Consider the following 26,499-nt stretch of genomic DNA (forward strand, 5'->3'; position numbering starts at 1 on the left):
ATAGTTAATTGTACAGTCATTATTCTTCTAATTCAGTCGTAGAAGATTTAGCACCCGTGCGGCTTTCTCCTGACTGTAGCAAGAATTCTAAACAGCAGCAAGCTTTTTGGGCATTCCCAGCTGAAGTGTGAAGCTGAGCTGCTTTCATGTACACTACTCATATTTCTCTAAGCCTATTAAAAACACGTAGTGAATAGATGCTGTCGTCAGGAGTTTCAGCACATCTGGCTGCCAGCAATAAAATCTCAGAAGTAATAAAAATGAGGACAAGGCATCCTCACACTGCTACTACTGTCTAAGAGGAGGAGGATTTCTGCATCTTCCCCTCCTCCTTCCCTACATCCCTCCCCTGTAAAAATGACTAACACTGGTGACTGTGTATGCAACTCTTACTCTTTTTCTGTGTAGGTTTTTTTTTTCCTAATGAAAAGGCTTCCCTCCTTCCCCCCCACCCCCAAGCTTACAGGTCAGAAAAAACACTCAAAAACATTCTTCATTTTATAAATATCATGCATCACTGAGGCTGTAACAGTAGACTGTCTCATAGACTGAAAAGCTGTACTGTACCTTACATGAGATAACAGGCTTTTCACTGCAAATATTTAAATGTAACACCAGTTCATGGCTGAGACTGTATGCATCCCATACCTAACTGCTCTGCAAGGTCCTGTAATGAAGCATCAAGTCCAAAACTTGAAAATTCACCCAAAGGAATATCTGCATTCCTATCTATCTTTCTATCTATAATAAGTCATCAGCTCCTTTTAAAAGTGTATTGCACAAAATCAACCATGAGAGAACTAAGCAAAATCAATCATGTCCCTGTGTGCTTCATGCCTGCCTACTCCCAGGAAAACTCCACTGGTTTAGAAGCCTCTACCTTCAGCGGACATACAGGATAGGAAGTTAAACAGCTTTTAAATGAGGACAGCAGCAAAATTCTGACACACAACATGCATGGTGAAAATCCCTGAAAGTACAGAAAATAAGTATCCCTGGCTACAAAGCCTATTTTTCCTCTTTTCTTTCCATACACGTGCCGGATTAGAGAACAACATTACATAACAGTACAGAATATATTCTACCATCAAATTGAAAAATAGCAATTGAGAAGATTTCCCTTACAAAATCTCAGCTTCTATGCACAGCTTTTAACATTTGAGCACTAATTACAAAGTTTCCAAATAAACCAACAGAAAATGAGGGCCATTACTAAAGTTCTTCTGTGAAAGCAATTTTAATCGTGGTAGATATAAGAACAGGCAACCTTCAAGTTAATTAAAGTGTTCTTTTGATGTGCTCAGAAGGGAGTACTCATCCAGGCTTCTTTGGCCAGAAGAATGGCAGCTACAGCACTAATTTTCAAGGAAAAAGGAAAAGAAAAAAAAAGAAACAGAAACAAATTCAACTACAGGCCTTTCTGAAAGGTATATGGAAGACTTCCCATCAACACCTTTTTTGACGTGTCAGAAAAGAACAGAGAAAATATTAATTAATATAATTATTCCCAAATATTTCTATTTTTGCATAAAAATCTACTGCGCATTACACAAAACAGTTTTAATATCTGCTTTTATTCCTATTGCATACTGGAAATTCTGGTTAAAATTACTGAGATACTTGTATAGAAAGCTGTTGGCTTTCTAGAGTAGGAACTAATAATTATTTATGGCTACTGCGGTATACTAAAATGAAAACAGTTGGTAACCACCCTGCCCATATTACATGGGAATTCTTGTTTGTAACATAAGAAATTTTGCCTTTACATAATTGCATCTGAATGAGAACATTTACAAATCTGCTGCAAGAAAAGGAATCATCTTGCTACAAATGATTCAGGTTATTCAAGTAATTATTACCGCCGTATGCACTGTGTAACACTATGGAGTCATTGTTGACCATGCAGTAACTACAAGGCCAATATTTTAACACGTGATTCCATTTTTTTGTGTGACTTGTGCATGGTCAGCAAAGTCAAAATGCTCTTGTAGTTGCAAACAGGTTCGAAATATTAGACTTTCACCTGTGTCTTCATTTTCAGATATTTTCAGAGCTTTTCCACAGAATCGCTTAATCATAGTAGTGAAATGGAACTGCGGGGATCATCCAGTCCCACCCCACTGATGCAGCAGTTCCTTACAGCAGGTTGCACAACAAAATGTCCAGGAGGGATCTGAATATCTCCAGAGGAGACTCCACATCTCCAGGCAGCCTGTCCCAGTGTTTGTCACCCCCTCTGTAAAGATGTTTCTATGCAACTTTCAGTTTTAACTCTTTGTCCCTTATCCTGTCACTGCACAATTCTGAAAATAGCCTGGCTCCATCTGTTTGGACCCCACTCATTAGAAATTTATGAATAGTTATGAGTTCCCCCCTTAGCCTTTCCTTTTCCAGACTGAACAGCCCCAAGTCTCTCAGCCTTTCCCCATACAGGAAATACACATCATCTTTGTGGCTCTCTGCTGGACTCACTCTAGAAGATCCCTGTCCTTTTTAAACTGAGGAGCCCAGAACTAGGCACAGTACTCCAGATGTGGCCTCAGTATGGCAGAGGGGGAGGATCACCTCCCTTGACCTGCTGGCCACGCTCTTTTTAACCAACCAATACAGAAGTCGTAGTATATCGTCTTCTCTAAAATTGTAACAAAGCTACTGAGAAATAGAATATGTATCTAAAATGCTTTCATTTTATTCTGCAGTAAGGAATCAATACCACGTGCAAATACTCAAGCAAGTATACTGGTTAATTCAAAAAAGAAAAAAGTAAAGGGATACATTTTTAAAGGCATATACTCCGTATTTGCAAACAGAAGAAAATTCAGCAGCAATGATCTGGGTTTTCTGAACAACTACAGTTTTGCACACCTGGACAACTTGGATACCTGTAATTTTCAATCGAGACTGAACATCCTGTTGAATAGAGATTAACTTCAAAAAATAAGCATGCTACAGAAAAATAAACAGAAATTTCTTTCATTCCTGCTCTTTCTTTTGCTCTCAGAGATCCCTTTGGCCAAGGGACAGTTCTCTCCCACATTTATGATATTCACTTCATAAGGCAGACTTCTTACTAAACTCTCTTCTAAGAGAAAATGTAATTGTTTTGGCTGAAAAGAACGGAGACAACATTTGGCATAACAAAAACAGATCAGAGGGGATGGAATAAAGGAGAATGAGCAGAGCAGGTTGTTCCCTCTAAAGCACACATCTTTTCAGAACCAGAATGGAGCTGACAATCAAAAGAAGTCCACGGAACCACTTATACCATTTACATCCTGCACATTATTAAAGTTGGAGAATAAAACAGTGCGAGCATTAATTACCCTATTCCAACCCTATTAGCGATCCTGAAATGTTTCAGCACTTTTTGTATTACAAAATTTTCCCATGGTGAAGGGCAGAGTGATTTAGACACATTTTGAAAAAATCGTATCTTCAGCACTCTCTTGTTGAAAGATATGTGTAAGAATTATGGGAAAGGTAGCAACATTTTTTCCCCACTTGATATTTGAGATCTCCTTTTCACTTCTTTAAGTCATACATTCTGGATGGATAGTGATAGGACAAGGGTGAATGGTTTTATACTGAGACAGGGGAGGTTTAGGTTAGATATTAGAAGGAAGTTTTTCACACAGATGGTGGTGACACACTGGGACAGGTTGCCCACAGAGGCTGTGGATGCCCCATCCCTGGAGGCATTCAAGTCCAGGCTGGATGTGGCTCTGGGCAGCCTGGTCTGGTAGTTGGTGACCCTGCTCACAGCAGGGGGTTGAAACTGGATGATCATTGTGGTCCTTTTCAACCCAGGCCATTCTATGATTCTATAACGATATACTGAAATAAAAGTAGGTCTGATATCAAAAAGCTTATTTCTTTTTTTTTTTTTTTCAAAACAGTCCCTGCTCTGTACTTCTACACACAAAAGGTAAACAAAACATAAGGATTTGTGATTCTGACATTTCCTAAGATTTGAGCACACTTATGTACGCACAACGCATCATAGTTAAATAGTAATAAATTTCATTTCTACATCATTTTTAAAAAGGATTTCATAGGCATGAAAAGAAAATGCTTTACGGATATTGTAAGGAACAAGAAAAACAGGTCCAAGATAGTCTACAAGACTACTTGATTGAAATGGCCCATTTCAAAATGAAAAGGAAAGCCTGGGAAAGGCTCATTGTATTCATAAAACCACTCAGATTCATACAGATGCCTACTTCTTTAGCCAAGCCGACATTTTATAAACACTCTCCAGCTACAAACAGAAAAATTACTTCTTTCAGAAGATTCCCGAGTATACATGGCTATTTTTCAACTTAGAAAAAAACAATTATGGTTCAAATATAAGATTAGCCTTACTCCTGATGCTAGAATTAAGAAAGCTCTTAAGGTAAATCTATTATACAAATAAAGTTGACAATATATACACATATGTCATCTTGAACGTTACTTATAGGCACCATATCTTCACGACAGCCATACAGAAAATCATTTCAAAGAAAGCTGTAGCTCAAGCAAGTTGGAAGACATGTAAACTCATTAAAATATGACCTCTATGATCTATGATCATTCTCTGACAAAAGATATTATGAAATACAAGACGGAATCATTTCCCATCTTTTTTTACTGGATATGGCTGGATTCCATCACTTATTTTAAGATTGGGAGTTACCATTTTTTTAACGTACATTAAGTCAAAAATCTGATTTTTTCATCTAGACACTAATAAAACTGGGTAGCCAATAATACATAAATCACTGTAATGCATATGGCATTGCTCTCCTATCTTCCCTGAAGAAATATCTAAATACTTAAGGAAAAGTTTTGGACCATTTTCATTATGACAGAAAAAAAATACCTGAAAAAATACTTTTCAAACAGTATGGTAACAAAGGTGGCCTTACACCTAGCCCACTGTTACATTATTACTGTTAGTAGTTTAATAGCCGCTACTCTTGGGTCAGATTAGCAAACCAATGCTCCAAAGTTGGATATGATTTTAAAGAACTAACTTAAATTCAGTATTAGAACGGACATTTCTCTTACCTACTGCAAATGAAATGCAATCAGACTTTCTTTAGGTGTAAAACACACATCAGCATGCAAAGGTTCAGCTTCACATAAGAAGTTTTTCAGGTACTAAGTTGAAATCAACAGTTGAAATTTAAACACACATACACAGAAATCATAGAAGCCAGATCTCTGAGTATCTAAGATTATAAATAGTAAAGAGAGGAACGCAGATAAAGCCCCAGTCCCAAAAGGACAGAAGTACCTAAATCCAGGCTGCAGGGAAGCATCAGACTCTGCTCAAGAGTCCCAGTAATGAATCCACTTCTTGAGCTGGTGCATGAGCAGCCATTCAAAACAAACACTCCTTTTTCTTACAGGAAGTCCAGCAGTTAGAACAATGTCTGGGAACACGGAAAACTGAGTCCCAAGTTTCTCTTCTAACTTCCTCAAATATGCCCAGCAAGTCAACATCAGCATCCCCTTGGTTAATCCAAATGGAATCTACTTTTGCTTCTGAGGCAGTTCTCTTTCCCATAAAACAATTAAATATTCAAAGAACTATTTAATTCACTGAGTTAAACATTTATTGAGAATGGAAAAGTGATACTGATTTTATTCCCTGGTAGTCAGGTCACAGGTCTAAGATGGAAGATATGGAAATTCTAGCTAAGAGTCCAAACCTCATCACAAAAAATATCCAGTAACAATTACAGTAATGTCAGCAAATCAGCAAAGTTCATCTGAGAACCCACACATTAAAACTCACTGGTTTTTCTTGTTTGTATTTTTATCTCAACATCTTTCACATTTCTTTATTTCCATATTCGTATAATTCCTTTCAAGGTCCTTCTTTCCGAAAATAGTTCTTCATCTTCCTCCCATTTCTCCATTTAATTATATTCTATGCTCTCCATTTAGCTTAAGTTACAAGTTTTAAACCCAAGGATAGAAGACTCTGAAATCTAGGTAGCCTGTCAGCTTTTTCTATTTATATAATCATCCATCACCGTGATTGAGGACAATTGTTAACTTCAGCCAAACTGAAAAAGGGGTGTAAATATTAAAATAGTTAAATTTCAACAAGTTGTGTGAAAATCAGCATCACCATAAAAAGACCCAAGTCATTGTGCATGAAGGAAGGATAGGTAGAACTGTACCACTACCCACTGACACTGGTAGTTGAAATCAGACAGCAAATAATCACATCACTGTCAAGTTTGACAGAAGTATTATGAGACGGGAATTGGAGGTTAAGTAATACTCTACTACATCACAGAGGAAATGCACAGGACACCATTGTCAACTATATGGGACCTGGTTTGTATGGAAGCACCTAAATCTGTTGTATTTAACTAACTTCTTCATTTCTCAGTTTCTGCTAGTCTTGCTGCTAAAGGTAGTCCATGCATACAGGACTCACCACGGTTTGTTTCCCATTCCACCAGCAGTAATAAAAAAAAAAAAAAAAAAGACGAAGCAAAAGTCTGATTTTCTAATGAAAGACAACATTAACCTTGACATGTACAGACTCCAAAGAAAGTCAATGAGTGTAGACTACATCCAAAAGGCCAAGTCTGGGCATACGATTCTAGATGAGCCTTGGACTTCCTAAGCAGAGAAGTGCCAACTCACCCTAATTCAAGAGCTGAAATTGTGTATCATTTCCCGCTATCTCCCCATAGCCTAAGTACAAGACTGGATTAGTCATGATCCACTGATAAGTGTGGCTTTAAAAACTTTATAAACTCTTTAAAACTTAACACATGACTTTAGCTACAGTACTTGTCAAAGGTTAGAAATGATACATTTTGCAAACAGGAAGCAGAGATTTTATCTTATTTTGTAAGATTATGGCTTACTTTAAACCTATGAGAGGAAAAGAAAAAACAAATGAGGACACATCAAACTTAAACATTAAAAAGATATCAATGTTCAATAAAAAATTTAAGTGTTAAAAAAAATCTACATTTTTGGAAACCCAGATAACACAATGCTAACTCTGTTTTTACTTCTTATGCAGATAGTGGGAAATGTGCCATATGTTCAGCCGGGAAATCCTGCTGTTAGGCCCAGCGTGGACGCATCCGAATTGGCACTGACCACACCAACTGCGCATTTCAAGATGAGTAAGATAGAAAAATAAACAGACTGGACAAACATGAAAATTATTCACGATCATAGACTCTAGAACAATGGAGCTTGAAAATCATTGGACTCTGAACCAGTCATCCCTTTCATAATAATTATTTTAAAGTTATTTATAATATGAGTAAGTTTCATTTGTTGGTCAATTTTCTCAATATAGATTATGGCTTCAAAAACCTCTCCATGGAATTCTCTTTAATACGTTAGCTGCAAGACAATATAGGAAATTTTAGATATGGTAAAACATTGAATAGGTGAAAATAATTACACCAAATTATTTCTCATATCTCTGTCCTTCTCACTCTTCTGAAGATTACACAATATATGCAACTTGCACAGTGATTCCAAAAGCTTCTCTTGCTGGGGCACTGCATAAAACACAGAAGAAAACAGCTTACAGGCCTCGTATCTAGTCCTGTTGCTGTAACTCCACATCCTGGTTTCAGCTGGGACAGGAATTTTCTTCATAATGTCTGGTGTGATGGTATGTTTTGGCTTCAGGAGAAAACCATCACTGATAACACACTGATCTTTAGTTGCTGCTGAGAAGTGCTGTACAGAGCCAAGGACATTTCAGTTTCTAAGCTTCTCACACTGCCCTGCCAGCAAGGGCGCTGGCTAGAACATGGAGCTGGGAGGGGATGCAACCTGGTCAGCTGACCTAAAGAGGCCAAAGGGATATTCCATACCATTTGAAATCATGTGAAAAACTATAAAACCAGGGGGAACTGGTTGGGGGGTGGCTGCTGCTGCTCAGAGACTGGATGGGCATCAGCCAGCGGGTGGTGACCAATTGCATTGCACATCACTTGTTTCATATATACATATACACACAAACATTTTATATATATATATATATATATATATATATATATATAAAACTTTCATTACTTCTACTTCTTGCTTGCTTTTCTGTCTTAGAAAATACCTTTTATCTCAACCTAGGAGTTTCTGACTCTCTCCTACATCCCACTGGGAGTGAGGGAATGAGCAAAAGGGCGTGTGATGTTCTGCTGCCTGTCACGTTAAAACACAATGCCTTCCTATGTTATTTGAGATTCACACCTGAGAAGGAGAAAAATGTGAAAACTGCAAATGCTAAAATACAAACACCAGAGTAAAACATTTTATGTTTGCAAGGCAATTGAAAACAGAGGGCAGAGGGAAAGAGTTGGTAATCAGCATCAGCAGTTTTCCTTATACCCTGAACAACATGTATTTAAAAATTTATATTGGAGGCCAAGTGAATTCAATTAGAAAGAAAAAGCTGCTTTCTCAAATGGTTGCAAAACTCAGGAAAGACAGTTAGAGATCATATTGATAAAAGTAGTACGTATTTACCACATAGGGCATTCTGAAAATAAATATTAGTTTGTTCTTTTTGTTACTACAGTGATCCTTTGCTCATAATTCAAGAAAATTTAGAACAAATGGCACCTACGTGAATATGTACTAATATTATACAAATTAGTCACTCATATTATGTGTATTTTTAAGTAAAATATATGAGAGTATTTATTTTCCAATAGTTTTCCAACTGTATCTTACAACATGCATTCATCATTAGGTAACGAAAAATAGAAGTATTTGAGTTTTAGGATGGGTTTGCATGGGTATTTGATCATTTGTTGTTTTCTCAAGTATAGAAACTGCTTAAAAATAAAGCAGATTTTACCTTCACTTTTCACCATCAACAAAACAAAAAACTCAAATTCAGCACCATGCTATTATGTCACAAGGTGTACCTTCATATTATTTTGAATTCCAGAATCTTTATAATAATTCTATACATTCAGTGACATTAAAAAAAACATACTTTAGAATCACAGAATGGTTTGGATTGGAAGAGATCTTTAAGATCACCCCTAGTTCCAACCTGCTACAGGTAGGGACACCTCCTTCTAGACCAGGCTGCTCAGTCCCATCCAGCCTGGCCTTGAATGCTTCCAGGGAGGAGCATTGCTGGGCAACCTGTTCCAGTGTCTCACCATCCTCACAATAAAGAATTTCATCCTGATTTCTAGTCTAAATTTACCCTCTTCCCATTTAAAACCATTTTTTTTCCATCCCATCTACATGCCCTTATAAGAAGTCCCTCCCCAGCTTTCCTGTAGGCCCCTTCAGGTACTGGAAGGCCACTATAAGGTCACCTTGCAACCTTCTCCAGGCTGAAGAGCCCCCAACTATCTCAACCTGCCATCTCTAAAAAATAAAGTTAAAGTATGTCATTGCCAATTAAGCATTGATTTATTCCACTTAAAAACCAATGCCTATGTGTCATATTTTTCTACATGTATAATAAGCTGAGAAAAAGAGGAACATTTAAAAAACAATTCAAATGACTAAAAACAGAGAGAGTCCAAAAAAGCATTCTTATGCTTGTATACGAACTTTATTTAGGAGATATTAATATAGACTATTGCATTTCTATGGCTGCATTTCTGTTGCCAAATCTAAGAACGCTTTCAAATTCCTGCCTTAACTGTGTTCAGATACCATTTCAGAAAGAAAATTCAGGTTACGTATACGTTCCATTTTTCCTTCCCAGTTCACTGCTCCAGCACGTAATTCATAAATTTAATGGATCTGCATGTTTTCTAGCACTGTTCTTACTGATCACAGATCTCCCATGTTAAAAAAGATCTAAAATCTAGGGGTGCACATTATTTGACTCATTGCCCTGGCAAAGGACAAAATTAACTCTAAAGACAAAAAATTAAGAAGCTGCTGAGGCAGAAATTTCATTTGGCAAATAGAAAAAGAAGCCACCAATTTGTCTAATAAATATAGAAATTACTTTTTCAACCTTAATGATTCTACTCTGTACTAAAATAATTCATTTATATTGTTAATTTTGTTTCATGTCTGTAGAACTGGAAGGCTGGAACCCTTCCTATAGAAAAAATCCATCTGTTTTTCTCCATAAAAGAATGCTTGTTAATTCTGGCTCTTGGAATGAACCTATAATCAGTTCCCCACTTCATTCAGTGTATCTGACAGCTTAGTGAAATAGCAATCTACGTTAAGCTTTTACTATTAATAAACACATTAGTGCATATTCAGATTTTTCGTATAAAATATAGTATCATAAAATCATAGAATGGGGTGGAAGGGACCTTAAGGATCATCTATGTAGTTCCAAGCCCTGCCACAGGCAGGGACACCAGCCACTTATTTATGTTGCTCAAAGCCCCATCCAGACTGGCCCCAAACATCTTCAGGGATGAAACATTCAGCACTCACAGCTTCTCCAAGCAAAAGAATGTATATGTAATATTTTTTTTAAGTGTTAAATGAGTGTTACGAAAAGAATTGTGTAATTGGAACTTAATTTTCTTCCCTTAAGGAACAGCTGACTTACCTGGCAGAAACAGCAAGTCATTGTATTCTGGTTGAATAAGCAGAGGAGTAAATGTAAAACCCTTTCATACAGCAAGCAGTATATGCAGTAGATGCTGCACCTTGCAGAATGCATGTTTTAAAGTAGTATATTTCAAACAATTTAACCTTCACCTGACTCACAATCAATTGCTATTTCTTTGAACCTCATTACAGTACACGAATCCTGCTTTATGCCTCATTTGCAGTTCTGGATGGTTCACCACTGAGGTGTATCTCACTAGGTGAGAGGTGCTGGCCTACAACAGGGATGTGATTGATTTTTGAAACAATGCCTCTATGCTGCTGAAAATTTTATCTATTAGAAAAAAAAGAAGATTTATATTCCTCACTTTCATCAGAAATTCTCACTTGTCACCTTTGAAAAAACAAAAGGTGATTTAAAATAACACTAGCAGAGTTTTATGCATGATTAGTAATGTAAGATAATATTAAAAATAGAAGCCAAAACCACATGCATTAGAAGTTTTCATTTTTCTTTCCACATGAGCATGACTGAAACAAGGTGAAAGTTCACTTCCTCAGATAGTATATCCATTACACTCCAAATTATACCAGTTCAAAAAGGACACGATTAGCACTAAACAGACAGTAAAAATTAAATCCTACAACAGAACGTTGATGATTCCCAGCAACGTAAAAACACAGAGCATAGTAACTAAGTCAATATAAATGCTCAGGTAAAGAGACAGAAAACCAGCAGGTTTTCCATAAAGCTCCAGGTTGACCATAAAGCTCCTTATGTCAAAAAGAAAATAACAGTTACATTCACCTTCATGGCATGGCCATGTTGACAACTCTCATTTCATCTGAACTGGAGTCAAATTAATTTCATACATTCACACAGTCATCTAGACCATATCTTGCAATAAGGCTTAAGGGCCTCCAAACTTGTGCTGTGTGTCTGAGTGTCCAGGTGACCTGTGATAAACAAGTGCATGTAAACTAGAAGATAGGTAATTCTCTAAAGGATGGAAAGATTAGCCTTCTTGTTTTCTGAAGCAGAAGCTAAGAGAACACAAGTATGCACTGAATTGTTTATTAATTCCCAATATAATTTAATGCACTGGATAAAAGTTGGAGCATTCCATATCTTGGGAACCAGTTCAGAGAGACTAATTTATCTTCCTCCCGTGGCATTATAATAATTACAGTGTCCTCGGTTGCTCCTATCTTCAGCTGCCTGAAATACCAGAAGAATATTTTCCTAATGATCACACACCTCTGAAATTCATTTTCTTTGACACTATCATACAGCCTTTGTTTTAGAAGTGTTAAGGAATAGTGTAAATATTTTAATTAGGAAAGACATCAGCTTAATGCTTGAGTTTTATGCTAGAGGAGTAATAGTAGTGCTGGCCATTATATTAAAAGCTTTGGGGAGAGTGTAAATTAATTTTGTAATTTATTGTTTTCATAACTATTAAGCTTGATCACTATGGTACAAATTTCCAAATAAATCTCATTTTCACAGAATAAAAATGCTTCCAATTGAATAACCCACATGCTGCACAGAGCATGAAATCTAAAATGCTTGTCTTGAGAGACATCTTCTGGTTTATTCAGCTTCCCCAAGATCAACTTTGATCTGACAGCTTCTGTGAATAACTAAAAACATGTTGGAGGCTTTCAACTCTTACAAATGCCTTTAATTACTTAAAGGAGGATTAAGAATTATATAAGAATAAATGGTCACCATATATTCCAGTGCATCAGACAGTATGGCAAAGTAGCCCATCATCATCAAAATCAACTTTGTTTACGTTTGCCTCAATTTCCACATCTCCATCATCTGTACTAAGAGTATCAACCACAAGACATTCCTCCTGTTTTCCATTCTTCCACTGATGTATCCCTTTCTTCTTTCCCTTTCTGATTCTCAGAGGCATTACAAATCACATTCTCATTTGGAGAGGAACCTCTGCATCAAAAAAATCCTGTCAAGTAAAGCTTAAATAGTTTTTTCTTTCAATTTCAAGATCCAGTTCTATGCTTCAAATCTGCATATATATTTTCTAAACGAAAATAACTATTCTAATCAACGCATTTACTTGAACGTGACACAGGAATCACCCAAAAATACATATCGTTTTTAAAAACTGAAAACTCAAGTTAAATATGTTTAGTTTCAAGAGTTCTTTTTCATGCTATTTCCTCTTAAGGAATGATTCAGGAAAATAAATAATTAGAGGTCTATTTCAGGAAAAAGAAAAAGCAATTATCTCAGAATCATGAGAAGGTGAAATGGTTGAATTAACTGCTGACTTGCTGACTCGTTGAAATTCAAGAGGTGAGGTTATTAAATTAATTGTGATTCCTCTTCTAGCTTAGATATTTCTCAGAGCATAAAAGCACAACTGAGGAAGGCCCATTTTTGACACCCCAGGATGCGAGGCCAGACTCAAAAAGATGTAATTCCAATTATTCTACTTCTGGGGGGAAAAAGAAAAAAAGAAAAAAAAAAATTAGTTTTGTGCACTGATTTGGAATCTAACGATTTGCTGAAGCTTTCCATTTTATTTGGCACTACAAAGAAATTCAGATGCTTTCCAGTTAAACCTCATTGGCTTCAGTGACTCTTATTGAAATGAAGTATCATGGAAGTCTTTCACTTTAAGTTCAACCACAGATTTTCACTAAGTCATTACAGAACAACAACAACAAAAAAAAACTTGCAGATAAAATGTAAAGTGTTCTATCAAAACACTACTATGAGGACTGTCCCTGCTGTTTTCTTTTTGCCCAAGAAGGCGGGTTTTCTGCAAAAAGATCACGTTTTATCTTATTGCAAACTGTGTAACAAAAACTTATTTGGCAGATAAACTACATATCGGGACCCACTCAAGCATGCAGAATCAGCTGACAGAACACTGAACCAGAAATTGAGAGAACTGGAGCAACTTAAACCTGTTGTTGCTGTACAAACATGATCTTGAGCTCCCCAGTAACACCTCTTGGGAGCACAGTCATACAGAAACGGGCACTTTCTGATTTCACCTTCTAAAACACCAGAGCATGGCTGCAGGGCACAAAGCTGCACAGTGCGGGGATGGCATAGCATATTCTGAGTATTAAGTCACATAAACACAACTCACATATCATACACAGGTATTACCTTGGAATTTATAACTGCACTTTTCAGTTGAAATTTACTGACCTCAGATAATCTGCATTTTCTGCTGAACTTGAAATGACATTGCAGTGCACTAGTTTGTTGGTACAGGTAACTGCCTACTTATAAAGGGAGTCATTCCTTCAAGTTAGAAGAGACTACAGCAAGGCTTGCTTTCACATAAAGGCATAAGATTAAGACTTCTCAAATCTAAAAGAGATTGCTCACTTACATTACTACAGATCTGGAAAAAGACTTAGGAATTTCTGGTGATTGAGGAAGAGAGGTGAGCTAGAGGGAAAGGAAAGCAACTGGAATGAAGAAAAGAAGATCCTTCTTTCAGTGAAGGAATACCACAGGTGTATCACTACTTATGTCTAGCCAATTTGGTTAAGAGCTCAGACTAGTGAGAAAGAGATGGTGAGGCACACAAGAAAAGAAAATAAAGAAATAATTATAAAAACAATGCTCCAGAGAGGACAAAGAGACAAAAAAGAATATGGCTTCAAGAAGGGGAAGAAACAGACACAGACTAATCATGCAAAAGACAAGGCAGAAAACAAAATAGTAGCTTTTAATGACATAATATTTAATTATGAAAACACAGCTACTCTAGTTCTGTTGTGCTACATTCACTTTTCAGGTGTTGCTTGTTTTTTTTTTTCCTGAAATGTGACTTAATCAAATAGGTTTATATTTACTAAAACTATTAATCTTGCCATTTAACTGTAATTTATCTGTTACACTGTGCTACAGAAGTGATTGCTTTATTATTTGTGTCTTCTGGAGGCACAAAGGAAGAGCCAAAGAATTAGTGCCAGCAACAATTACTCATTCTCATTTTTCACATTAATTCAGCCCATACAGCCATGGCAAAAAGTAAGACAATAAAAGATCATTCACTGAATGCACTCCTCCAGATTCCAGAACCACTGTGCCACCAGAAGCAACAAACTTAAGTTTGCAGAGTATTTTATTAAATATTAGCCTTCTCACTCAGTTGCACTGCACAGATGTAACTAATTCACCTTTACACACCATTTTTTTAAAGATGAAATTCAAACAATATCTGTTATTTACACTGCTAAAGAGAAATTAGATTCCAAAGGAAATAGCACAGCACAACTAAGGATTATGTACACACAACGAGCTCAGACATTCACGTTTTGGCAAGGTCAACTAAACAGCAGTTTGAGAAGATATGTTTGCAGTTTGAGATACCAGCCTCTTTCAGTACAAATTAGAAATACTACTACCCTCATTTTTTTCTGGTATCACTTTCTTCTAGGATCAGTGTAGCTAAAACCAAAACTGCATTTAATTCCTTACCTGATGTTAACATTTAATAAAAATGTTCTGTATTCTGATACAGCTGAGACCTGTGCTTATATACTTAGATTACACATAGTTTTCTAGCACCGTTAAAGACATAAGCTATAATGAACAGATAATAATGCAATGGAAGGCCAAAATCCACTTCAGAGCTACCAAGGATCAACAAAAACATCAAGACTTCTCTAAGCTCACTCAGCATGAGTGAAAAAGTCAAGAGAGGTAGTGCTAGACTTCAGTGCAACAAATACACAAAATTAAGAAAATTAAGAAAACACTTTTTTCTCTTCACCAAACAAATAAGCTTTCCCTGAGAAAAGGATAGCAAAGCATATGCCCCATTGCTAGGAGGCTCATGAGTACTCTTGCTACTCAGTACAGATTCAACAGCTACAGAAAGAAGGCTAGGGTTGAAAAATTAATTTATATATATATTTTAATACAGAAACATCAGAAACAGTTTACAACAACTCACTGGTTGCCTTGGTATATTAGAGGAAAGAAAAGTGGAAGAGGGGAAGGAAAAAGGAGAGGAGGGAGAACAAGAGTAAGAATTAAGTCTCAAAAAGCACACTGCAGTAACATGTGCTGCTGCACATGCCTTGAATACTTTATTGGCATTGAAACTGGTTGTGTTAGAGGGAAACCTGCAAAACCAAGGTTATGAGACAAACAGAACCATACAGTTTCAGGTCTCTGATAAAGAACAGTTCTGCAAAATAATGGTGAGAGACAAAAGATGCCTCTCTTTCCCAGCGCTAGCTAGGGGAGCATGCAGATGTTAAAGTCCATTGCAGCAATAACAGGTAGAAACAGAGCACACCTGCTGTATGTAAGCTGGGTTATCAACTAACAACACCAATACCCTTCAGGAACTTCTTACATAAACACTGCATGAAGGCATTAAGGACAGTACCAAGCTCCTCCCTCACCTTCCTTCATAACAGAGAAGGTGTCTCACTACAAGAAAGACATTGAGGCCCTGGAGCGTGTTCAGAGAAGAGCAGCTGATCTGGTGAGGGTTCTGCAGCACATGTCTTATGAAGAGTGACTGAGGGAGCTGGTATTGTTCAGCCAGGAGAAGAGGAGACTCAGCTTCCAGGAACAGGACATCAACTACATCACTGGGTAATCTATTCCAGCCTCACTATCCTCTCTGCAAAAGACTTTATCAAATATTCTTTCTTTCCATAGCCCTGAGTAAAGACTGAATGATTTTTTTCTAAGACACCTCAGCTCTACAGTTACATACTCAGAAATGGAAACAACCAAAATCAGCTAGTTTATGCCTGCTTTTTCCCCTCTCTTCTTCTTCCCTCTCATTTTGGTCTCTTTTTTCTGTCTGTTCACACCTTGGCATCCCAAACTGCAGTCCCAAGTGACAGACTCTAGGCTGCCAGCTCAGCCTGGCACTCTCTCCAAGAACGGAAGCAAAGGGACACTGCGGATCATTTCCATTCGACTGCCACTGCTAACACAGTAGGAAAAAAATCCCTATATGTCAGAAACACATGAATATATATTCCATTAAAAATATATATGCAGAAAACCTGCAACTCAAAATCTAAGTGATCTCAACAATCTTGTTTGCAGTTCTCACTGGGAATAAAACATATTTCTTCAACCCATTATATTAATGAAAGCCACTGTAATTTTTTTTATTTATTTTTCCCTGAGAATAAACAATTGGGAAAATACAGAATGAACCCTCAAAACAAACATGTATTTTTGAAAGGAGAAGGGAAGAGGATGGAAGAAGGATATATTTTATCTGCCTGCTGGCCTGGAAAATGGATGTTGCTGTTGTGCAACTCTGCAGCTGCTCACTCTCTCAATTTGTTGTTTTCATTCTGTTTTTTATGATTTAATCTTGTATCCTTACAGTTAATCTGAAGAGGGTTCAGGCAGCTTTATTCACAAGTCTTGCACCAAATCATGACCTTGCAGATACCAGGAACCAACTCTCTTATTTTTTTTTATATGGCTCTGATAGAAGCAGAAAAATAAACTGACTCCTGAAATGTGCAAACTTTCTTTCAATATTCTCAAAACTCTTTGCATGAAAAAGATTTTTGAGGAGATCTTATACTTTTTCACTCACTCCATTGCTGAAAGATATTAGATGAGAAATAGTCACATCATCATAACCTTGCAGTAGGAAAATATATGGTTTGTTTCCGACTTCAAGAGAGCTATCAAAGGATTGTGAATAGCCAGATATACAAAAGAGGTTCATGTATGAAGCAATATGCCTGGAGTGTCACAAAAAAAGAAATTAAGATTTAAACCACTGATGCCAGATCTGAAAAATGACTAAAATAGCTTTAAAACTCATTTTCTCAAGGGCAAAAATAAAAAACTACTGTGCAACTCAAACGTGTTGATGTCACCTGAAGATCTAACAGTTCAGGCAAAGAGAATGACACAATAAAAAGCTTTAGATCAGCATTAAGGTTTCCTGTTCCCAGCTTTTATTAACAGGATGTTATACACAGTTTAATAGGACATTATAAACACTTGCTTTGGCTTAAGCAGAGGAATGAAATCAGCCATTTCACAGAATGATAGTATGCTACAAAATGACTGAAAAGAAGAATATGCCTATTCAGACCATTTTGTTGCTATAAAGGAAACCAAACCTACTGAATGATAGGTAGTATAGGTCTTGAGGACAATAGAGTTCATGAACGCTTTTGCTTAAAATGAAATAAAAAAGGCCTTTTTGTGTAATCCAGAATTAATGTGAAATTGGATCACACAAATCAAAGGACTGCAGTGCATACAGCCATAAATGCACCATCTGTGCACAGCAGACCTCAGAACGGAACTTCTGAGCCTATGGATTATTTGGAGTAATATTTTGCATTTCTTTGATTCACATCATTTCGTAGTTTTCAGAGTCCAGTGTTATACTACATCAGAATCCAAGCTCAGCTCACAAGGATAAGTCTGTGAAAACCACTACATATGGTAACTTCTTAACAGCCCTTAGCATAAAATCTCCATGCAGTTCAAATTATGTCAGTGTCACCTCAAACAACATCAAATATCATACAGCTAATTAAATTAACACTGTGCCTGCTGCCACTGCCTTCTCCATAGATTCAACACGTAGAAAGCAGTAAAATACTGTAAGATAGATAATGAATACTGGATACGGTGTAGAAAAAAAATTAATAATGGAAAACTGTTCTGCGGGTGTGAAGTACAACCTGCTGCTGAATCGTTTATGACTTCTCCTTTCCTCCGCAGTACATCCAATATAAGAAAAACATCCTTGGAGAATGTGCAGTCTGAATATGTTCCAGTTTTCTTTAAGGCAACAAATTTCAGATCAGTCAAAGGGGATCTACATTCAGGTACCTACATGTCTGAGCAGTTTAGGATCTATCAGTTGTAAATAAAACAGTTGCAACATCCAGAGAACAGTTCAGACTAGCAGTTCAAACAATTAATATTCTTTTAATAAAACATAATACTATTAAAGAAAACAGGACAAAAATCTATTGGGTACTACTCAAGATTAAACTAAAAAGCAAAAGGAATGAGACAGAAATGGTTTGATGTTGAGATTCAGAGAATGAACAGTGACTTTTACTCTGTGCCCAAGTTATCTCCAGAGAAACCGTAATGGTTTTGGCTGGAATAATTTTTTTCATAGAAGCTCATATGGTGCTTTATTTTGGATTTGTGCCCAACATAGCGCTGATAACACATTGATGTTTTAGCTGTTGCTGAGCAGGAGTTGCACAGCACTAAGGACTTCTCAGTTTCTTACACTGCCCAGATAGTGAGGAGGAAATGAAAGGGCACAAGGAGCCGGGAGTGGAAAGAACCAAGACAGCTGACCCAAACTGGTAAAAAAAAAAGGATATCTCATACCTTATGACATCATGCTTAGCAGGAAAGAAAAAAGGGTGGGGGTAAAGAGGAAGAGGGAACATTCAGAGTCTTCCCAAGTAACAATTAAATGTGACTGGAGCCCTGCTCTCCTGGAAACAGCTGAACATCTGCATGCCAACGGGGAACAATGAATGAATTATTTTGCTCTTCTTGCACGCACAGCTTTTGCTTACCTACTGAACTGTCCTTAACTTAACCCACAAGTTCTCTTGCTTTTATCCTTCATGTTCTCTTCCCCATCCCACCAGTAGGAAATCAGCAAGTAGAAGGGTGGTACTGAGCTGCCCACCATGACAAATCTATAATATTCAGCTCAGACATACCATGCTTGGTATAAAGAACTGCAAAGTAACAATTGTTGAGGTTGATCAAAACAATTTTTTTTTAAATAACATTTTACATTTTTATTCATGAAAACCACAGAGCATGGAGTCTTTGAGATACATTTTTTTACTGAAAGTGGTGTACTGTTTATTAAACTCTTGAAATTACTTTTGCTGCAATACCTCACACGTTTGGGACATAAATAAAATTGAGACAATATTGTTCTCACTTTCTACCTCCTTCTGTTATTTACACTGTGCAATGTCAACAAAAAAAAAAAAAAAAAAAACCTGCTAAACATTTCTTGCTTTTTGGCAGTTTCCCTATTATCATTTTAATCTGCCACATTATTCTCATGGATTTCCCTAGATGAAAGACCTGCCATATTAGAGTAGTCAGATTTCTCCACTTAATTTAAGAATTTTAAAAAGTCTGTCACAATAGTCTCCCATATAAGATATTTTTTACTTTCTGTTTCTTTCAGTTAATGTTAAAATAAATATATAGCATGAAGCATTCAGAAACTAAAGCTTATAGTCCATAAGACTTCAGAAATAAAGCTGAATATAATTTCTTGATGACAGCTGTAAGTTTCAGACAAAAAACATGAGTTTTCTTGAACAATAACAAAGATCATAACATATTCTGTTCACCTCTTAATAGTCACTGAACGCAGTAAAACTGTAAGCCTTCCCAGAACTACTGCTGAGAATATCACTGGCATCACAGAATACACAGGTTGAATGGACGGCCTGTCCCTATATTTGAAGATTATATTTGAAGAGTAGTCTCTCTCAGAGGTGCTAATGTTTCTCTCTCAACAGCCCATCCAACCAATCAGCCTTTGATGACTGGGCATTCTTTTTGACATCTCCACCAAAAATGTCATGGTATACAAGGCTAGAAAATTATTCTGAAGACACTTTAATCTACAAGAGCATGTAATATATATAAATATACTCTGAGCATGCTTGTACATATTAATTAGGGAGCACCAGTATTAGTAACTAAATAAAATAGAAAGTGCTCTGATAGAGCAGTCTGCTCAGCAGAACTGATACTGATCAGCAGAACTGATACTAATCAGCAGAATGATTCTGGCTTCAGGCATGAAGTTCACATTCTTCCTCCTGTTAAACATTATAGTGTCCACGTTTTACTCTGGTTAGAATAAATGCATACTATGTATCTGAATTATATATTTGTATCTCTACTTTTCCATCTCTCTGCATGCATAGAATATAAAAATACTTTCAGTTATTACTGCTGAGATTAATAAGAAAGCTGTTGGTTTGTATTATGCCATTATGAATGATTTCCATTTCCCCGGCAAAAGTATAGAATTAAAGAGGGGAAAAAAGGGAAAAAGAGAGGGGAAAAAAAAGAAAGTGAGAGAGAATTAGCCTCACTCATATCACAGAATCATAGAATCACTCAGGTTGGAAAAGACCTTAAGATCATTGAGTCCAAACATACTACCCTAAGAACCCTCTGCTAAATCATTTCCCGGAGCACCACATCCAAACAGTTTTTAAACACATCCAGAGATGGTGACTCAACCACCTCCCTGGGAAGCCTATGCCAGTGCTTAACAATCCCTTCTGTTAAGAAGTTTTTCGTGACATCTGACCTAAACCTCCCCTGCTGCAACTTGAGGCCATTTCCCCTCATCCTGTCACCTGTCACCAGTGAGAAGAAACCAACCCCACTCTCGCTTTAAGCACCTTTCAGGTATCAGACAAGAGCAATAAGGTCTCCCCTCAGCTTCCTTTTCCCCCACACTAAACAGCCCAGTTCCCTCAGCCTCTCCTCATAGGGCATAGTCTCCAAGCCCGTCACAAGCCTTGTTGCCTGTCTCTGGACCTGCTGCAGCATCTCAGTGTTTTTTCAGTACTGGGGTGCCCAAAACTGAACACAGTACTCAAGGCGAGGCCTCACCAACGCTGAGTGCAGGGGCAGGATGACTTCCCTAGTCCTGCTCACCACACCATTCCTGATACAAGCCAGGATGCCACTGGCCTTCTTGGCCACCTGGGCACACTGTTGGCTCATATTCAGCTGACTGTCCATCAGTACACTGATTATTATCACTTATCTTATTATCACTTCTGTTTCTTACCATGAAATTAAGCTGCCAGGTCTAGTACCAAATTTCACAGAGATCATGCATATAATTGAGGAGCACTTGGAGCCACTAAATACTGAACCCATCAGCTGATATCAGAGCAAAGGGCAATAGGCAGAGTAAGTGAAACAAAAAGATTTAGATTAATTACAATCAATTTGTCCTCAGATAATGTTTAAAAATAGGAAATAATATATGGTAGAATTCAGGAGGTGAGGGGAAAATGATTTTAATTATATTGGCTGTAAAAGATAATATAACTGTCCTACTTGTTTCAATCTTGAGGTATAAATATTGTTGAAAAGGTTACAGCTGGGCAGGAAGAGGAAGGCTGCCAGACAATGCTGCTCTAGATGCCACATACCAAGGCAGGTAGAGGCCTCTGGAGAGATTGGATATCATTTCCATGGAAACACATGAGAAACTCTCTTCTTTCCCTCCCTATGATATTTCAAGTCCTATTCCATCTTGTTTAGAAGGAAATTCAATTTATTTAATTAAACAGTTTTTACTTTTGTGTTCCAGTAAAGCGCAGCTGCAGAGCTCGAGAAGCTCAGAGTGACATTTGACATAATCACATCAAGAAAGAGGGAGGGAAATTCTGCCTCCATCCCCTGGCCAAGTCTGGGTCCCACGACATCAGTGTTAAACCACCACAGCTTCAACCAGTGCTAAGTAACACTAAGACAAACAAGCAAAGAAAAACACCATATTCCAATGACAAGAACTAACAACAAGAAAGTGAGGAACCATGAAAAGACTCAAATCATCGCACAGAGTTCTCACCATCATCCACTGAAGTGGTCTGTTGAGCCTTGTTTTAGATTACAAACCAAGCGAGTGGCCAAAAACACTCAGGTACAGCACAATCACTATGATTCCACAAAGCTCCAAACACACAGACAAGTTCTGATACACTGCAACTGTCGTTTTCCATGAATTCTTTTCATGAATGAAGAACACACATTGTGACCATTTGAACACAGCGGCTCCTCAGCTGCTTCTGGTGAGGCCCGTTTCAATAAACCCATTATCTATTTTATAGTATACAGGGTAAGATAAAGCTCAAAACAAACAAACAAAAAAATGTAGCATAAAGTCAATAGATCTTTTCAGTATAAGTGTTAAATACTTCCTTACCTGTCTGATGTTGTGTCACTAGTTATTTGGTGCTTTACTCCAGAACCATTCTTAATTGAGTCTTGCCTGGTGAGTCCTTGAGCTCTGTTTTTGTCCGAAACCTGTGTGGATATGTCACCTGGTGGTCCTTGGTACTGCAAATGCTCTTGGAGCTTTGCTTTTTTCTCTTGAGGTGCTTCCTCGTTCCGCAGACCTCTACTACCTTCTTGGTCAGGCTTCTGTGGTGCGTTGGATCCACTGTTATAGAACCAGGCTCCTGATTTTGTGAGGATTTCTTGTTGTTTTCGGCACAAGTTGCATACCCACATTACCTGTTTAGACATAATTAAACGGAAAATCTGTAAGCTTGTAAACGCTGTAGAGAAATTTTCTTCAAGCATACATCAACCGATTACTGCCATTTCCAAAGGTTTAAATAATGTTATTCTAATTTTATTATAATTACAATAGCTTATCTACAGCACATCTGTACAATCTTTGAGGAAATTGTTTTGAATATACATATACAAACACACACAAAAAAAACCCTTTTATTCTATCTTTGCTTCATTGCTGCGATGCAAGAGAATGCCACAGAACGAGACATATAGAAAAAAAGCATCTACCCACTGGCATTCCAATGGCAGTAAACATGAAATTTGAAAATAAAGACTAAAGTTTGAAGATGATAGAAAAAAAGGAAGGGATAAAAGACTCATTAAACACTTTTCTTACTTATTAAGCTACTTTCTTACTAAGTCAGAGTAAAAAACTTCAGCATAAATCCTCTGCTTGTTTGTAACGAGTAATTTTATAGCCCTCCAAATGCTCTGCTGCAGTCTGCTTTTTATATTTACATGAATAAGCTGACTCCGAGATTGGAGTAAATTAAAGCAATTTTAAATAAAATACCACAATATATACATTGCTGAATTTCTCCATAGCCAAGTATTAGCTTTCACTGTACAGTTTAAGCTATTAAAATGATTCAGACTTCTTAGTTGTGAGATCCTACACTTAGTAATGAGATTTTTAATATTCTAAACTCTGTTCATTTGCAATGCTCACCTTAGTCACATGACAGTGCATATAACTGCCAATGCCAATTACTTTTAAGTCAATTTCACATTTAATCGTTACATTACAATAAAATATAACATGAGGTAATTAATAAAATGTAATAGCCAAGTTATTAATTTCATGGCATATTCAGACTGAATGTGGTGCTATCTTGAAGTTTTGATTATATATACGTAAAATTAATTCACCACAGTTTTAGAATCACAAAATCATTTGTGTTGGAAGGGACCTTTATAGGTCATCTAGTCCAGCATCCCTGCAGTGGACACCTTCAGTGAGATCAGGTTGCTCACAGCCTGGTCCAGCCAGATCTTGGTTGTCTAACAGTGGGTGTTGCCACGACCTTGGTGTAAGAACTTGCAATTAGCTTTGTTAAACCTCGTAAAGTTCACCTAGGCCCACTGTGTGAGCCTGTCCAGGTCTCTCTGGATGGCACCCTGTCCCTCAAACACACTGACTACACATCAAACAGCCTGGTGTCATCTACAAACGTGCTGAGGATGCACTCGATCCCACTGTTGATTTCACTGATAAACATATGAACAAGCTTAGTTCCCAGTACAGACCCCCTCAGGGATACCGCTCATCACCAATTTCCATCCACACTTGGAGCCATTACCCTCTTTAGCCCTTCCCTTCTTGATTTTCATTTTTCTTTAGCCTTGACTCTTCTTTATTTAGTTTTTGTCTTTCTTTTACTACGTGTTCCTTCAATGTCTACACTCAGCCTTCAATGTAGTTACATTGCCAGTTCTAAGCCAATACTGAACGAACTCTTTTTCAAACACTTACAAAACAGGAAATTCAGGGGCTTCATTTAATGCTCTTCATTATTCTTTTAAATGCTAGGTGGTTGAATTACACTGAAAATTTAGCTCCTGCCTCCATAATACACCTGGCTCTGCCCACCACAAAAGGCTTTGGAATCTGTAAGCTGCATCTCACTTTTCTTCTCTAGTAAGTTAACTAATAGAAAATTTTGGCCATGTTGTCTTGTCAAGATTCATCAAAAATGTTTTTGGTGAGAGTTCGTACTCAAATTCACTGACTGCCTCATCACAATCTGCTATGCTAGGGGTAGCGTACTTGCCAGTGTAATGGTGGCAATATGTCCCATCCTGGCAAGCATCTCTCCTAACTTTTTATAGCACTGATATTCCACTTTTGAGAACTCAAGTCAGCTTATTTCAATGAGGCAGAACAAATTATCTAAGCAATGACAGGGTAAAAAAAAAAAAAAAAAAAAAAGGAAGGCTCTCTGAGCAGCTGGCTGTCTGAAGTAGGCTAGATTTCCCTCAAAGGTCAATACTACGCATGCTTCAGGCCTGGCCATCAGTCAAATATAAATGTCAGAGCAGGTCTATTTTACTTTTGTGAATTGCAAATTTAGGAAAAAGGCAAAAGCTCCAAAATGAATCTTCCATACCAAAGACAGAAGTATTTTTTCCCTATTTAATAAGTTACAATTAAAATCCTTTAGGATTTATACATGTTTTGCACACTGTTGAAAAAAGCCATAAGCTTTCCAACTATGCATTAGCATAATGAAAGGACCTGATCCAAAACAACAATTTAAGTATAAAAATAAATTGCAACTTGAATCACTACCACACAAAATACCCCCAAAATTTTGTTTGACCTCTCAACTATGTCAGCCATGGATGTAGGAGCAGAGAGAGCAAGGTGACACCTGCTCGGTGGGACTTCTCCTCCTGCCATCAGGACCCACTGAGGCAGCTGCTCTGAGGCAGCTCCCAGGCCAGCAGACACATCCTGTCCCAGACACTTGGCAAGGGGAAAGGGAGATCCATGAGTGGATCTTGTGCTAAAGCTCATATTTCTGCAAGGGAGAACCACAAAGGCCTTACCACTAAAACAGCAGTTTTCAAATGGTTAATCCTTTCCACAAGAACTTTGCACTCTGAAGCAGGCACACTGCCAGCTACACCCATTCCTAGTACTCCATCACTCCCCTGCAGAGCTCAAAAGCCTAAATCACAAACACCTTTTGTGCACAAAAAAAATCAGAGTTGCATCTTGGAGTGTCAGTTCTCAACACCAGAACAGGTCCAATTTTAAAAGGAAAACATGGAACAAAGTGTGCTCTTCAACAGCTCTAACAGACAGATAACAGTTTAGAGGCAGAAGTGCAAGAGCTACTGACATGCATTTCAATCCGAAAGGCTGACCCACCACCTAGTGCCTGGGATAAGAATTGCTGAAGCTCTTCTCAAATACATTTCTCCTGGAAAACATGAAAATAATCACACAAAGTATATCTATCCTGACATTTTGACATTAATTCTTAGCTTCTATTTATTTAAGATAAATACCTCTTACTAGATACAGAGCTTTCTCTTTGAAAAGACACATTCTGAATTTGGATTCGACAGATTTATATCAAACCTTCCAGCTGCATTCAGTTCACAAAGATCAATTCTATACAAGGAAGGAACAAATTTGAGGTTTTTTTTTCTCAAGTTTATTCTTTAACATGCTCTAATTTTTACCAGCACCACCCAAAAGCTTCCATTGCATGTCTCTTAGAATCATAGAATCCTTAAAGTTGGAAGGCATCGTTAAAGATCATTTAGTCCAATTCCCCTGCAATGAACAGGAACACCACAGCTAGATCACGTTGCCCAGGGCCTGATCCTGCATCATCTTAAAAGTCTTCATGGATGGGGAATCAACCACATCTCTGGGTAACCTGTTCCAGTGCTCACCACCCACTATAAAAGACTTCTTCCCTATTTCTAGTCTAAATCCACCTGCTCTGAGCTTGAAGCCATTTCCCCTCCTTGTTCTGTCACAACAGACCCTGCTAGACTCTGTCTGTCTTTTTTTCCCTGTAGCTCCCTTGAAAGGCTGCTATCAGGTCACCTCACAATCTTCTCATCTCCCGGCCAAACAGTCCCAGCTCTTTAAGCCTGTCCTTGTAGGA

General features: G+C 37.5%; 1 protein-coding gene across 45 annotated transcripts in view; it reads right to left on the reverse strand.

Moving 5' to 3' along the window:
- Positions 1-26,499, reverse strand: part of RIMS2 (regulating synaptic membrane exocytosis 2) — a 402,507-nt gene that overhangs the window by 277,724 nt on the left and 98,284 nt on the right. For all 45 annotated transcript variants that reach the window (XM_085537158.1, XM_085537160.1, XM_085537163.1 and 42 more), the window contains one exon: positions 22,497-22,807. In XM_085537158.1, coding sequence (XP_085393284.1) covers positions 22,497-22,807 — 311 coding nt within the window. The remainder of the gene's footprint in view (positions 1-22,496; positions 22,808-26,499) is intronic.

The sequence above is a fragment of the Coturnix japonica genome, chromosome 2 (genome assembly GCF_054131305.1).
Source record: "Coturnix japonica strain WE chromosome 2, WE-NBRP24, whole genome shotgun sequence".
Lineage (NCBI taxonomy): Eukaryota > Metazoa > Chordata > Aves > Galliformes > Phasianidae > Coturnix > Coturnix japonica.